Genomic DNA, 16,420 nt, shown 5'->3' with positions numbered 1-16,420 from the left:
CATATTTTTAAGTTGTTCAACTCTTTCTAAAAACTCTATTCTTGGTAATTGTTTTTCTGTTACGTAATAACTGTTTTGGCTTCTATGCTTCAGTAAAGCATTGAAAATACTCAGCCTGGGAGTTTGAAATACGTAAGCAAAATGCTGTCAAGACATACTAATTAGAAAAATTGTGCACACACAACCTCCTAGTGTTCACTTTTGCTCTCATTTGTTTTACAGATGGTGCTAGGTCAAAGAAGCAGCCTGTCTTTGCAGGACAAGCAGTTCTGAAGTTCCGAGCATCTCTACATTTTCATCTATGCAGAAGTTTTCTCCTTAGCCTTTTTTGCTTACCTAAGCCATTGGTGATTTGCTTACGGTTTCCTCTCCTCTTTTACTTCGTATAACAGGAAACATGCAAAGTGCTTTGCTGGAATCAAAAGTACAAATTTGTTGCTTTTGGAATCAAGAACAAATGGAAAAACTTGTGGGTTTTTTTTTTTTTCTTTTTGTTCTTTGCCAGTAGCTGACCTGTGATACAGGAAGAGAGGAATATAAAATAAACTTGGAAAAAAGAATTAGGTTTCCACATCTGCTTTAAGCAGACTAATGCATGAACATGTCTATAAAAATGAGTGATGGGACCAGTAGGACCAGTAGGAAAGTGGCCACTCAGTGACCACTGAATGGTCCAGGCAAACTGAGGCACAAAATGCTTGCTGTGCAGCTTAGTGTCCTGGATGAGTTCCTAGGATTTTATTTGACCCAGTTGGGATGCTAATGGATAACTCTTATTATATGGTTTTTCTGGAAAACCACAGAGGGTAAGGATTGTAATAAATTCCATGAGTTACCCCTATTGGTTATCAGTAGAAAATAATAGGAAAAATAAAATTACCTGGAATTCTGCAAGAACCACTTTTTTTAGTGGGCCACTACCACCCCTTCAGTAGGTAGAATGTCCTAAATGCAGTAAATGAAAAACCAAAACATTTTCAAATTAAAAGAAAACACTAATAGTTGTGCTGTACTATTGGGTAGAATTTCAAACCATTGATACTAAATGTAGAAAACAAATTGGATTGAGATTCTTAATTCCTTTTATTATTTTTTTAGGGGATGAAAAGCTTTATCAGAACTAAGCTCATCTAAAACTTATTATTCTTTCAGTATGCTAATTAATAGAGCAGGATCATGGATTTGTTAATTAAAATAAGATACCTCAGGGAAACTGAAATTAATTTTGCTGTCCTAATAGAGTTACCATTACGCCATTAAATCTTATGGATGTCTTACCCATTTCTCTTCTTTTCCTTTTCTCAACAAGTAAAAAAATGTTTTATTTAGTTTGAATTTAGAATCAGAATATTGAATGGTGACTTTCTGAAAAACGTGGAGAAGATCAACCAATAATCTTGGAATAGCTTGGTTTTCCAAAAATGCTAGAATGCAGCCTTCATGTGTGTCAGGACTGATCACCTCATGTGCTCTGAATGAGCACAAAACTGTTCACCTTTGGATCACCAGGTCTGAGCTGCTCTGTGTAACTTGTTAACAGTCACTTTAGCAGCCTGCTAGAATAACCTGGTAGTGTTGGCTTATATTCTCCAGAGCTAGAACTAGCAAAACTCAGCTGCTGGGCAGGCATTGTAATGATTGCTAAAGATATATTGCACCTTAAATGGAATGTCTTCCACAGATGGAAGGTGGTATCTGACAGCAGATCCTGTGGTGCACTGGGTATGTCCATGTTGGTGATTTAGTTCATACAGAGTATTTTAGGGGAATCTCCTGGTCATCCCTACCTGCAGTGCTTGAGAGTAGTTTTGGCTCAGTCCTGCAGTGTGCAGACTGATTCCTGCTAGTGGGACCAAATTGGAAGATAAGCTCCAGGAGCACACCAAAAGGTGTGTTCAGCTGAAGAGCCACCCAAGAGCCGAAGCAAAGCCCAGAGGCACCAAGCACGGTGAGCCCTGGGTGTCTCCTCTTTGTGCAGGGTTGCTGCTGCTGTGCTGTGCTCTTGGTTAACAAGGGTAGAGTTTGGGTTGACCAGATCTCACCTGGACCTGCCTTGGCAGGAGCTCATACTGCTGGCCTGAGAGTTGATGCCAACCTTGATTTCAAAGTTAGTCATTTTTCCAGAAGGAAAAGCACCTGGAATATCCTTAGTGTTTTCTGATACTCTGACTTTTCAGTACTCTTGCTTCCAATTTAGTTTCAGAGGAGAGAAAGGGAGAAGGAGGGGTAAATGTCAGAGAAGTACTAGTTTTTCTTCTACAGCAAAGCACAATTCTTCTAATTTTGCTTGATGAATTTTCAAGGCCATCAAAGAAATTCTCCGTAATCACCAAGAGTGTTAATTGCAATTTGTATACAAGACTTCTGTCATTCAATGTACTAGAGGACAAAAATAATCTTACTAATATACCAGTGTATACTGTCTACTTTATTATTTTATTATAGGCTTAAATGTGTGAAATTTAGTTAGAGACAAGCACTAAATCTAATTTTTAGGGACTGCTGAGCACTTGCAGTTTGGTTAGTCCTGTAAAAGCTTCTGACTTCCCAGGAAGAATGTCTGCTGTTTGCTTTCAGCCTGTGAAGTGTTCAGAGGCATTGGTTACATGTAAGGACAGGCAGGATGCAGTTCTGTTACTGTTCAGTCTGTGTTTAATCAGCAAACAGAATTTGAGGTGTTTTGTGAATTTCAGTTGAACTCAGCAGATGGTTTCAAGTAAAAATAACAACAGGTGAAATTAATTTCAACCTCTCAAAATAGATTAATGGCAGTTTACTAAACTAAGCAGAAAAGTATCCTAAAATATCTTTGTTTCCAATACACACTTAAATCAAGTAAACTCTGTGCCTCTAGTGTGCTCTTGCTACAGAGCTATAAAGTTATTCTTTGTCACACTCAAACTCAATTAATATTAAAGGATATTTATCTGGACCAGAATAGATCTTCAGGATAGATTCACCTTCAGGATAAATGTAAAAAGATTCCCTGAGAGTGTTCATTATTTACAACAAAATCACTCGGAAGTGAGAGACCAGTTTGAAAATTTCGCCATGACCAGTGACGAGTTTTGGTACAGGTTTTGGCGCAAGACATACTCAGGTCTTCTATGCTGCTCCTTCCTGGCCTTATTTTTTGCTTAAATCGCATGGTCTGCTTACATAAATCAGTCTCTTGATGGCCACACTTCCTCTACTTGCATTCTAAAACCGCTTAATGTGATTAAAGTCTAAATATTTGGTTCTGGTGTTGAATTCAGATTTTGGACTGATTGCTTTGTGCAGCTGTTTCAGAACTGGTAGGAAACCAGAACATGCATGAGCTTAGTGACAGTGCCACAGCCCCTTGAAGGTTGTGTTTTCATAAGAACAAGATTTTAGAGAGTATTAAAAAAACCAAAATCTCAATGCAACAGAAACCCACCTCCAAAAAAAACCCCTGACAAAACCAAAAACCAAACACATCTGTTCCCCCAAAACCTCCCAAACAGACAAACCCCATGCTAAGACTTTCTTTTTTTCCCTGTGTCACGATTTGGTATGGAACCTGCTTTATGAATTTTCCAGTGGATGGTTGTATTTTGCTGACATCTATATTTAGTTTCTGATCCACATCAATACTTGCTGGGGGTAGCACTAAAACTTTTGATACATATTCAGTACCATGTGCCACCTCTAAACACAAATGCTTGAAAGGTTTCTTCCCTCACACAATCACTTTAAGATTGCTATTTTGATCCCATTTCTCCCAGTTGAGTTAAATGCAAAATAAAGATCAGGTTGCTGGAGAGTTGTTCTGTTAAAGATTGCGTTTTGCTGTTAATTGGTGCACGACAGACGCCTTGTGTAACAGCTACCTGACAGTGCTACCTCAGGAGGCAGATCCGCAGCGTGTGAGCTCCGTTCGCTGCCGGCACCGGGACCTGCCTGCGGAATTCCAGCGTGATTGCAGATGTCCTTGGAGGGGAGGAGTTCCTGGAGGCACCAGCTGAAGCAAGACGCCTCACAAACAAAAGTTCAAGGTGAGAACCCTACTAGATGCGGCTGATTTAAGAAATTGGTTATTTTTTTTTCTCTCCAGTGCAGAAAGCAGTACTGGGTAAAATAATGTAACTTGGGGCTTGTAATTGCACGGGGTCACACTCTGATAGTTATGATCATGCTCAGCATTTCTCCCTGTGCTAAAGGGAAGATAAGGGAAGAAAGAAGGCTATAATATTTCCTATTTTTTTAAAAAAAATTTGCAATAACAATGCGTTTTAATGCTGGTCACAATTGATATTTTGAGGGAAGGAAATTTAGAATGGAAATTGATTGGTGATGACCCCTCTCAGCAGCAGGGAAGCTCAGGCTTTGCCTAGTGATGTTCAGGTGCATTTCCTGATGCTTGTGTACTGCTCTTAGGCTGCTGCTGGATGGCACAGGGTGCCCCTGGCTGCCTGTAGCTCATGAAGGGCCGGTGGGGAGGAGCTGAGCTCTCTTGCCTGAACTTGTGGAGATTGTGGGGACAAGGGGAGGGGCAGTTTCTTCTTACCTAGAGGAGTCCGTAGTGATACAGTGGGGAAAGGGGAGTGTCATCTTCTCCCTGCTGAGTACAAGGACAAATACCTCACACCGGGTTTGTGGAGCAGTTTTCTGAGCAGCAGGGAGCAGGACGAGAAATCAAACAGCTTTTCCTAATACTTTGAAATTTGTTACTGTCTCCTGTTTTTCTCTGAAGCTGTTTTTTGTGAAACCATTGCCATATTCCTGCTGTGCTGCCTGTAGAAAATGGAAGAGTGATTAGGCTCCAGAGAAACAGCATCTATTCTGAGCCATATGACATTTTTACTCTCTTGATCCACCTGGTTGACTATTACTACATGCTTTCTGGAGGAAAATCTGTGTTCTGTTTCTGTGCTGGGGACAAGGGTGTCTTAGTCCATGGATAAGTTTCCTACAGGCTGCAGTAATTTATGTAATAACCATTAACTGCAGTGGTGTTTGTACATCAGCTCAGCAGGGATGGATCTCTGGGCTTTTGTGGAAACGGTAGTTATAGAAAAGATGCAATTTTTCTTTGAGGATAAAAGGAAGGTGTTAGATGTATAAGCTCCTCCAGCCAAGTGCTGCTTGCCCTGATCTGAATAGGCTCATTGATTTTGATGGATCCATGCTAACTTGTGCCTTCTAAGGATTTGCCCATCAATTTTTATCAGCTTTACAGCATAGGATGGAGCAAGAATATTTTAGAGGTAGCAGGAATATATGTATGTAGACTCAATTTCTTTTTCCCTTTTTTCCCCCTTTTTTTTGTTTTGCTTTTCTTTTTAATAGCTGTGAATATGTTTCAGATGCCCAGCATATTCATGCTGAGGAAGGCAGTGTGCTCTATTTTAGTGCTCAGACTCTGACTGGTAGAGTCAGTGTAGGCAGTGATATCCCTCCCCTGAGCCTTCTTCAAGGGGCAGAGGCAGCGAATTCAGTGTCTTGGTGAAATTCTCCTTTGGGTGCTGCTGCTCTGCTTCTTGGAGGCCCTAAAATAGGGTTAGAAGTAGCAGCACACACTTCTTTAAATGTTTGTCCTCCTTTCTTGAGTATTCTTCCTGTGCTTATTTAAAGGGCACCAAAGAATGGCCGTCTTTGTGCCTGAATAAATATTATTAAGTCTTCTGTACCTGATGTCCTAGTGAGAATGCTTTTAATCATGGCAGGAGCCAATTTTGACCAATATATGAGTATTTATTTAAAAAAAAAAAAGCAGCACACCAAAAATTCAGATTAAAGAAATTATTAAATACGTGATTTTACTTGTAAGGACTTGTGCCAGTGCAAGACTATTGCTTGCAAATCCTTCAGAAATCTACTGATATAATCTACTCAAATTATTGCTTTGGAATAAAACAATAGGAATGGGGTAAAAGGAGACATTGTAAAAGATGTGGAAATTTGTGGAAAAAAAAGAAAAGAACATAAAATGTACTTAAAGCCAAGTTGTATATCTTTCTGTTACTTATTTACTGCAATTGTGCAAATAATGTCAGAAAAATTACTTCTTTGGGGCAGAACTATTTCAGGGAAATGTTTATTTCATGAGTGGCAGGAAAATGAAACCTGGCTCCTGCAGAGAGGGGAACCTTCCCATGCTGCCAGGACAGCTCTTGGCTGGAGCCTGTGCCAGGGCAGCAGCAGCAGCTCCCAGCACAGCCACGGCTGCAGGAGGGACTGGCCCCTGCTAGAGGCACAAGTGCAGCACAGGCTCTGCCTGAGTCCTCCTCTGAGTCAGCAAATGAACCACTTGGACTTCTCAAAAAATGCTTTTTAAATGTTTGAAATGTCTTCTTTCAGCATTTAATTTTTTAGTGTGTTTTGTCTGTTTGAGGCACTTTTCTTAATGTATTATGATTGTTTTATTCATTGACAGAATTATTGGGACTTTTTTTTCCCCTTTAATTTTCTGGGAGGTAAAATAAGCCTTTATTCATTTTCAGAGGTAAACGAGTGCCATCTCATCTGAACTTTCATCTGTAATTTTTAAAGATAGGTTTATTATATTTATCCAGAGCTTTCCCTGTATTTTTTCTTCTTTTTTTAGGCTTTGTGCCTGCTCTTGGGGTTATAACCTGTGCTCCAAAGAAGCCCATCCTTGACAGGGAGAAAGGAAGCAAAAACTTGTGGTCATTCTTAATTGTTATTTCCAGTTATGTCAAACTTCCTCCTAATCCAGAGGGGTTTGTTCAGTACCCATTGTTCAGTTACCAAAATTTTTGCCTCTCTCACTTCTCTGGTTGTTTCCAGGTGTGAGCACAGCAGGGTCTGGCTCCTAGGTTGGCCTGTGCTTGCCACTGCACCCAAGGAGTTCTCAGGTAGGCAATGATAAAGTCCTGGGAAATTTCACATAGCCAAATCCATAAGTAGAGCTGAAGCTCTTGCATTTGCTACTATAGTCTCTGAAAATCAGTTTCCATATAATTTGGGCGGTTTTTTGGGATGGGTTTTCTGTATTCTTCCTTCTGAGAATCCTCATCAGCATCTTCCTGAGCTGTAAATTCTGGAATTTAATCTGCTCCACCATGCTTCTGCAGACAGATTCAAACCAGTGGAACTTGCAGTAGCAGAGAGGACAGAAAATGGTGCCCAGCACCTCCTTCTGCTCTGCTGGGCTCTGTGCATAGGCTTTGCCATTCTTGCAGCCATGCATCACAGCTGCCTGCAGATCACATCTGCCTGATGATCTCCGCAGCAACTTGGGCACTCAAGGCGGGAATATGAGCTGGTAAGTCAAGGTTACTCTCCCTCCTTCTCCTTGTCTTTTCTTCCCAGTGCAATGGGGATAATTATATGTGTCATGGTTTTGGACAGTGCTTGTCTAGAGCAAAGCACTGCCAGACTGTTTTAATTCTCCAAATCCAGTTCAAACACCTCTCGTGGTTCAGCAGAACCCTGCGTGGATGTGAGTGTTGGGGGGGCATAGTGGTGGGGGAATGTACAGGATGATTTTCTGGGGTTAGGTATAGGCATGACATCCCTTGGAGGACATCCCTTGCCTGATGTTACATGGATGGAATACAGTGAGAAATCCAAGGCAGCTTTTTCTGCTTTGTGCACAGAAAATGTTGTTTGGGGTCAGCAGTAGGGAAATCATAGAGTCATAGAGCGGCCTGGGTTGGAAGGGGCCTTAAAGATGATCTATTTCCAACCCCCCTGACTTGGACAGGGACACCTTTTCCTAGACCAGGTGCTCCATCCACCCTGGCTTTAAACACTTCTAGGGACGGGCCATCCACATCTCCATTAGCTCCTCTGTCTTTACTGGATACCCTGAAGAAGTGGCAACTCAAACACTGAACTGAAAAGACAGAACCTTTGTACTCCCAGAATAAATACATACCTTATAAAGCAGGATTTTAGGTTTAATGAGTTCATTTAGCCAGTGGGTACATTTCAGCTTTGTCTCTCCGCGCTGGCAAAACTCTTTTCCCTCTTTCCATTGGTGCACACTCTGGCCCTGGATCGGCGTTGCCCGGGTCTGCGGCAGCCTCTCCCCCTGTGGCCCGGCTCAGCCAGTGCAGCGCTCCGCGCCGTGAGGACCGCGCCGCACCTCCCGTGCTCTGGGAGCTGATCGCGAGTAGACAGACACCTTCTGAAGTTCTGTGCATGCTGTGCGCTTTTTTTATTTGCTGCAACAAGAAAAGCCTTTTCTTTTAACCTGGCTTCCTTTGAAGAAGTAACTCAGGAAGCTTCATGGCCTCTCAAGGTAAGTGCATCTCTAGTCTGTGTTTTTAGATCATGTTTACAGAAAACTAGAGTCTTGTGCATTTCCAGCAATCAGCAGTTGGCTGGAATGAGTGTTTCAGGCTAAAACCACATCAGTCAAAGCACAGTAGTTTTGTCTCCCTTTAATTTTTCAGCATCCAAGAGGCTCCTAAGGAGACTAAAATCTATACTAGGATGAATATTTGAAGAAAATATGTTATAAAATGTTAGCCTCTGCATTCAGTCAGAAAATTTAATGCTTGTATCTTTGTGTTTAAACCTGTCTCTACAGAATGCCTGGGAAGGGTGGATACTGAGCCAAGGGTACCACTATTTTTGGACACTTCTTCCCTATTCCACTTTGAAAATACTACATCAGCAAATGCTTTTCACATTCGAAACTGGCCAGAGACCTGATAACCGCATATGAAAAATAATACTTGAAGAATAACTGAATTCAATCAGATTAGTCCTGTCTGGGTGCATCTTTGTCATGTACTGACTTTAGCAGTAGCCAGTTGAGTACTCAGAGCTATAGGCAAGCATGCAACATGTAATCTAATCAGCCAGTTAATTTTGTCCAGGTTTTCAAATACTTAAACTGAGCAGAAGGATACAACTAGCTTTTTGACATGAGTGCAACTCCACAGAGGTCATTCTGTTGGCATGTGCAGAGGCAGGTGTTGGCCCAGGCAGTTTCAGCAATGTCTGTCTAGGTTTGCCAAATGTTTATCCCTCTTTTTTGCCCTCAAAATACTCAAGGAATTCTGCATTTAGAGCACTAAAAGGTACACAGGAGCAAGCAGGTGTTAGAGCATTTTTGTACTCTGACAATATAGGGGTTTTAAAAAAAATTTTGCTTAGCTTTAGCCATATAAAAGAAATCTAGTTTTGCCTATTTTTGATGTATATCAGTTAGGAGAAACAGTTAAATAGTAATGGTATGGAATATGGGTTTTAGTGTGAAGAAACGAGACAGTACACCTCTTTTAGGAACATGTAACTCTACAAATTATGTTTGTACAGAATACTCACTGTATCATATGGTAACTTTTAAGATTTTCCATACTAGTAATGAAATGGGAATCATCCACAAAAATAGACAAAGTGTCAGACTAGCTCAAATTGTCATTAATATTTAATGTATTTACTGTTTGATTTTTGTATAGCTTAAAATTTGACAGGTAGAACTGCAATTTGTTGTCTTTTTTTCTCTTTATTATTCAAGAATAATGCTAACACTTGGCTACTTCGTGGCATTTCATGTAACAACAAGAGTTACGGCAGGAACAGAACCCTGTGAGGTAAAATGATGCAGAAGAGCAGATAAAATATTTATTACCCAGTTATACATTTTTAAAAGCCAGCAACAAATTCAAAGGGGTTGCTTCTTCCTGTGGTCTCAGACTTTGAAAGAAAGCAGTGGCTGCAAAGACAAATTAAGATGAAAATGTGATTGAGTGATGAATCTTTCACAGTGAGTTCAAATAATACTAAAAGATCTCATTTAAACCCACAACAGTAAAAGAGAGAGTCAGACTTAGAGCCAAAATTCCTTCTGGACCTCAAACCCCATTGTGCCTAAGTATTGTCACACATGAGATAAAAACAATCAGTTTGGGGACTGCTTTCCTGCTGAATCACAGGGGCTCAGCTCAGTACAAGGATTTGCCATTTATATGGGGAGAGCTTCAGTTTGCTCCTCCTTGTTCCTGCAGAACCAGTGTTGCTGAAGGCTGAGGAACAATGTGCCTGGAAAAACCAGTAGGAGTTTTTTGGAAAACCGATGGTTAAGGTGGTCACTGTGCTCTGGGAGACAGTGCCTGTGCCTGTGGAGGGGTGTGGATGTACAGGTGCCTGTGGTAGTAAATGCTCTTGTTACCTTCACAGCACCGGCCAGGGTGCTGATTACCATCACTGTATGCTAAAGGACTTGTTTGTGACAGCAAACCAGAAAACACAGCGCAATGATATCTGGTCTATTCACTAAGATAATAATAAGCCACTATAAGAGGCTGTGTAGACTTTGATATCAGGGTTGTAACATCCATCTTGGGGAATCTGAGCTCCCTGGAAAAGTTATCTCTAATTAGAGAAATTATGGGTGCCCTCAGGATGCTGGAAAGCATCTTGCTGTGAGCCAGCCCTCAGCAGCTCAGGGCACACAGGGCAGGTCACAGGGAGCAGGGCTGGGCAACCTGTGCTGAGGGGCTTCTGGCCACCCTGTGTGTGAGTCCAGGCCAGCTCCAGCCTTGTCACACAGGCTCTGTGCTCACCAGCTGTCAGAGCAGATCAGGTGCCCTCCAAGACCACATCTCCTCATTTAGCTTCATCTGCGGTGATTCCTCTTTGCGTATTCTAAGGCAGCTTTATAATCAGCGTGCTCCACGTGTGGGACCATCAGGAGATTCCTTTTGGGTCCTCACTCCTGACCTGAACCGAAGTACTGATACAGTCACATGAAGAATGATGTTATTCCAGCTTTGATCCAAGAAGCTTGCTGCTCTTTTGTCCTGATATTTCTGGTGTTTTTTCTGTTTTTTTCTTCTGCAGAATCTCAGGGACAAGCCAAGCCAATCTTGAAGGATTACCTGCCTGGTTCTTCTGACATTCCTCAACAGAATATGCCTGTTGAACCAACAAGTCTCTGGAAGCAAACGTCACACACTCATAACTTGCCACCTGGTCTGGAGTACCTGAACCAGGTCCTGAACTTTTCTGAATGTTAGAATTGTTATGTTTTCCTTTTACATTGCTTTGATACCCTGGAGGATGAGGTTTGGGTTTTTCTCCTTGGGGGAGGGGTAGTTTGAGGTGGGGAGGCTTTTTTGTTGTTTGATATTACTATGAAATAAGGAACATAAGAGAAACAAGCTTTTTCTTCATTGCTACCATTCACTTTATAGAAATTAGATTAACCTAAGTCCAAGTGGCTACAAACTTGAGTTAACTCTGTGTGGGGAAGAAAGTGCTAATGCCTGAGAGAGGAAGGTGCTTGGAAATGGAAGCAGAGAAGTAGGTCATAGGTGGGGAAGAAAAATGAACTCTTAAGTCATCTCCAGCCTACTGCTAAAGATGTGGCTGTTCCTTTTGCTCTGTGAAACCTCTCAGCTCCTGGAGCTCAGAGCACTGATTGTCTGCAACTCTGCTCCAGAAGTTTCATCTTTCCCTGAACATTTTTAGCAGGGGGTCACTCGCTGCTGTTGCTTTGACACTGACTGAGGTTTGCATTTCACATGTGGCTGGATTGTGCCACTCTTGCATGCTGAGTAAGGTGTCGCACATTCTGCCTGGTATGGGTGGGGACAGAATCAGGCCCCCAGCGTAGTCAGATCATGGTTCTGATACATCTCTGCTGTGTTTGCATTTTGGTGATGCTGGGCAATGTTTACTTCACTCAAGATGGGTATTTTAGGCATAAACTATTTCTGGTAGTTTTGTACAGAAGCAGAAATGGAGCGTATTTTATATTTGGAGCTAAGTTACCTAGATACCTAATGAAATGGGGAGACTGTTCAGAAACAGTCTTTCATGTGGAGTGATGATTTTCATTTCAAGATGCTCAAACACAAAATTATAGGTGTTGTCAATTACATGAGCGTTCGCTTACAGACTGTGGAAGCTACATTTTTTAGTCTAAAAGTGATTGTGATAGTAAGTACTTGGCAGGTTACGTATTCAGGCTCCTGTATGAACGTGAATTACACCTCAGATTTACGCAGACTATGTGGGCAAGCAAATACTATCACTGCATTTTATGGAAGCTTTGCATCTGACATTAAGACAAAAGAGCAGGTCACTCTCAGAGCTGTAAGTGGAACTGAAGACCTCATTCATGCTTGTTCTTGGCCTGTGCTGCAGCCTTGCTAATTATTCTCAATTTTCTCTGCTCTGAAAAGCGGGAGGCATGTGTGCAGTGCTGATTGTTGGCGTGTACCCACAGCTCGAGTTTCTGTGCATTGCAGAACGTTTTGGTGTGTGATGCTGAAGCCACACTGGCTGTGTGACTAATGAAACAGGCCCCTACAGGATAGGTGGGAACATAAAGGAGATCCCACCAGCAGGGAGAGGGCTGCCTGCAGAATGTATGTGGGATTCACAGCTGCTGGGGTAATCCCTTGGGATTTATCCTCATGGACTAAGAGATTTTCATGTAATTAAATGCTCAAGTGAAGATGTTTCTAGCAGAGCTTGGAATTATTTATGCCACTGGGAAGACTTCTGGAAGATTGTGCGTCATTCTAGTGCTGTGTGTAATGGAGGAAGGTGGGTCCAAACTGGAACAGGCACAGAGAGGTGCTACTGGAAGGGTATGGGGAATAGAGAACCTCCTTTAAAACAGGACTCCATCTGTTTCATCTGTAGACTAAAAACAATACAATTGGAGAGGAAACCATGGCTGAGTGCCTAGGAGAGTAAACTGTGGGAAAGAGATATATTTAATTTATAGAATGACATTACTGGAAGAAAGATTATATAGAGAATGGTTGTGAATAAATACAGAATAACAAATAGAAATTACGTTCTCCAGCAGGAGTGGGCAAGATAACTGGATAGATTTGAGAAAGCTGATTATATTTCTCAATAAGACCATGATATGTTTGAAATAAGGATCCAAGTTTAGTCAGTCTCAGAGACATCCCTACAATTTTACTCTAAATAGAAACCCAGGGATTGGATAAGAGGAAAGGAAAATATGTTTGCTGTAGGTAAAGGCTAGGTAGAAATATTTCACTCTGCAGACCCACACCCAGAGTCAGTTCAGGTGAAGGAATGATTCCAGTCAGCTGCTTGAGGTGCACCAGAGAAGGGCAGAAAACAAGCCATGTTTTCTGTCTATCACTCTTTAAATAACTTTCTATGAAAAAAGTTACCTAAACCTCATTATTATCTTCTAGATGACAGCCATAACTCAAAGAATTGTTCAACATCCATAACAAAAATTGAAGGAACCTTTTCCCACAGCAAGAATAGACAGGTGAAACCTTGGAGAAGAATTGTCTGAGTAGCTCAGCTGCATGTTGTGCCACCATTCAGGTTTAACCACTTTTGTAAAAAACTTCTGCATTTAGAATTGGTTAGACTGATCAGATATAAATTTGATGCCAACAGAACTGAATACTGAGAATTAGCTGTGTATAAGGAATTTTAACATATCTGAGCTCAAGAGGACCAGACCCTTGTTAAACCAAAGGGCTTTGGGTGCTTTCAAATCCAAGTGCAGAATTCCCTCAATCCACAAATGCCCCAGTAAAAATGCATCAGAATAACTGCCTTGCAGAAACCAGTGAAAGGCAAAACAAGGATAACAAGTGGTACTGCTGTGTTGTCTCTACATTGTTTACATATTGTGCACAGCAAACCAAGACACAGACCAAAATCACTCAAAGCTTTTAACAATTCGGGCCCATTAATTTTCTTTCCTCTGTGAAAGTCTACATGAGGCAAAGAAATCCATATTAAAATCAATACTAAAATATTAAAATAGCCCTACCATCTTTAACTTTTATTCTCTTTCCATCAGCAGAGCCCTCCCCATGAGCTCCAAGAGCTCTCTCACGAGACCCCAACAACAAACAGCAAAGAGTTTTGGGAGAATATTTTTACATCTAAATATTTATTATTATTTCAATTACTGGCATACACATTTCAGAGATTAATGAAAGGGATGAAGAAGTTCCTCTTTTTACCAGCTTTTCTTTGCAGCCTGAACTAGCTGCAGGAGCTGACTAGAAGTGACAAATGGCTGCAACAGTTTGAATACATACCAGGCGAGATTTATCAATTTTAAAATATCTAGGCACTGGAGAGCTGTGACATGCTGGTCTCAGAAGGTCGCTGTGTGCTTTGTGTCTGCAGCTGTGAGTAATGGCCACACCCTGTGCCAGGCATTTGCCCATCAGGAAAAGAGATTGGTAAAGCCTAAAACTGTCACATAAAACAAGCATAAAAAGTCACATAAAACTGAAAGGTAGTCTGAAATTAAGTCTTGCTGGTTTTATAATGCTAACAACTGTTCTCCAAGAAAGAATAATGTCAGAGGGATGATAAGCACAGCAAAGCTGGGTATCATGGCAAGCAGTTTTTCTCCTGCATTTTTAACCAGCTCATGGGAGAAGATAGTTTCAGCCACCTGAAGGTTTTGCTCTTGCTTTGCTCATTCTGGTACCCTGGCATGACCATTTGCCAGATTTAGGGTGAAGGGGTCTTGTTCCTGAGATCAGAGTGTTAAAGCTGGTGTGTGCTGTCGTTGGCATCCCCTTACTGCCTTGCTGGGCTGCTCCAGCAGGGCCCTTTGGGATGTGGCCACTGTACATTTTGAGCTTGAGCCAAGGCTCACTCACTCCTGCACTGCCATGGTGCCCAGCACCAACCTTGTATCTGGGGTAAGGGGCTTCCCCTCTGCCAAAGAGGAGCAACAGGAGCAAGAAGTGAATTCTGCTGCTTGCACACAGCTTTCTGTTGCTGTTGTCTTCTTATTCCCCCAGTGAAGATTATTTTTCATTAAACATGTGGGTGAATTACATGGCCACAGCACAGTAATGTCACATTCCTCAGCCATAATTTCAGAGAGAAGTTTGAAGTGTGACTTGAGCAAGCCTTCAGGCACCCAGCCTGTGCACCTCTGGAAGGAAAGAAATCTTAATAACAGGAAGGTGAGCAATAAAAATAGACAGATGACCCCTGGCAGCCCCAGACCTATCCAAGACCCACCATCTTGTTTATTTTTTTTTTTAAACAGCTGGACCAGATAATTATTCATCAGCAAGTGGAGCTTCTGGAAGGTATGATGCAATCCTTGTCACCCTTTAACAGTGCTGGTACATGGGTGTCTCCAAAAGGCATCCAAGTCTTGCCCCCAGCTCACTGAAGTCACTGTGAACCCTCCTGCTGCCCTTGTGTCAGGCTGTTCTGTAGTGATAGTGTGGGGAAGACTCACTTTATTGTTTGCCAGTTCTACAGCAAACCACTGCGGGGTGAGTAATCTCTACAACAGTCTTAAATTCTCTCCCTCAGACAACTCCCTCTCATCTTTACAATCCATGGAAAAATTTTTTGCCTTTAACAATAACTAACATACTATGAGAAACAAAGCAAATAGAGAGAGGAAGGTCAGAAAACAGAAAATGAAGCAAAAGGTTTTCTAATTACTTAGTTTCTCAGAATTGCAAAGTACTGAACAGTTATTAAGTTCTGCCAGTTAAACATTGTCAAATGTATTTCTCCCATTCAAAATGGTTTTGGCCTGATTCTCAAATGATCTGCTGGGTGAAAGCTTTCTCATTGAAGTGGGTCAGTCTCAGGATGTTACTTTTCACAGATGATGAAGTAAGAAAAGCCCCAAACAAAAACTCAGGAGCTGAATTCTCTTTTGTGATATGTACTTTAGTGTACAGCAAATCAAAGTGTGAATTAATTCCTTCAAGATAAAGACCTTGCACTATTATTTCCTTATACTTGTATATTTTCTTTGTGTTGCTACTTCAAAACAATTTTTTAAACAATCTTTCTCATAGACATTTAGAATAAATGCTCATATGTGTATATATCCACTAACATTATACTAAGGTAGTAAAAAACATTATATAAGTTAATGTTCTACTTGTTTTGCTTTATTAGCCATACTCGGCACAGAGACCTCCAGCAAATATGAGATAAAAAACCATTTGGGACAAAGAGTTTACTTTGCAGTAGAAGAGAACGGCTGCTTTGACCGCCAGCTGTGCTCGCCTATAAGGTCTTTCACCATAAGGATTGCGGATAACACGGGACGGGAGGTGATCCGAGTCATCAGACCCTTGAGGTGCAACAGCTGCTGGTTCCCCTGCTTCCTGCAGGAGGTGAGGAAATCCCAAATGCCTTTTGTCCCAGCATCTCGCTGTGCAGCTCCTCGAGGGTGGCAGGAAGGAGTTCAGTTCATAAATTAGTTCTGTTCCCAGTGTACCTCCTCCCTTCCATGGGACCTGGCTTTGCTGACATCCCACACAAAGCTTTGGTGTCTGATGATGTCTCTCCAGTCTAACACCCAAAACACTGCCTGCCCTGACACAGAGAGAGATCATGCACTGGGCTCCAGGAGGGTGAAGGATGGAAACTCCCTGGAGGCCACTGGGGTGAGTGGGTGTGGCTGGGAAGCCGCTCTCTAAGGAAGCTGAGGCTTCACTCTGTGGATCTGCCTCTTCAGGGC

The 16,420-nt window shown here is 41.7% G+C and overlaps 1 protein-coding gene across 5 annotated transcripts in view; it reads left to right on the top strand.

Moving 5' to 3' along the window:
- PLSCR5 (phospholipid scramblase family member 5) overlaps positions 1-16,420 on the top strand; it is a 74,321-nt gene that overhangs the window by 53,137 nt on the left and 4,764 nt on the right. For 2 of the 5 annotated variants that reach the window (XM_048314539.1, XM_048314541.1), the window contains 6 exons: positions 223-4,019; positions 6,775-6,842; positions 7,062-8,233; positions 10,786-10,937; positions 14,975-15,017; positions 15,853-16,073. In XM_048314539.1, the coding sequence (XP_048170496.1) occupies positions 8,221-8,233; positions 10,786-10,937; positions 14,975-15,017; positions 15,853-16,073 (429 nt within the window). In that variant the 5' untranslated portion in view covers positions 223-4,019; positions 6,775-6,842; positions 7,062-8,220. Of the gene's footprint in view, positions 1-222; positions 4,020-6,774; positions 6,843-7,061; positions 8,234-10,785; positions 10,938-14,720; positions 14,889-14,974; positions 15,018-15,852; positions 16,074-16,420 lie in introns of those variants that run through there. The other 3 variants (XM_048314538.1, XM_048314537.1, XM_048314542.1) reach the window with 3 other exon arrangements.

This window comes from Corvus hawaiiensis, chromosome 10 (genome assembly GCF_020740725.1).
Source record: "Corvus hawaiiensis isolate bCorHaw1 chromosome 10, bCorHaw1.pri.cur, whole genome shotgun sequence".
In the NCBI taxonomy this organism is placed as follows: Eukaryota; Metazoa; Chordata; class Aves; order Passeriformes; family Corvidae; genus Corvus; species Corvus hawaiiensis.
Note: the sequence above shows the minus strand (reverse complement) of the source record. Positions and strands in the feature narration are given on the sequence as shown.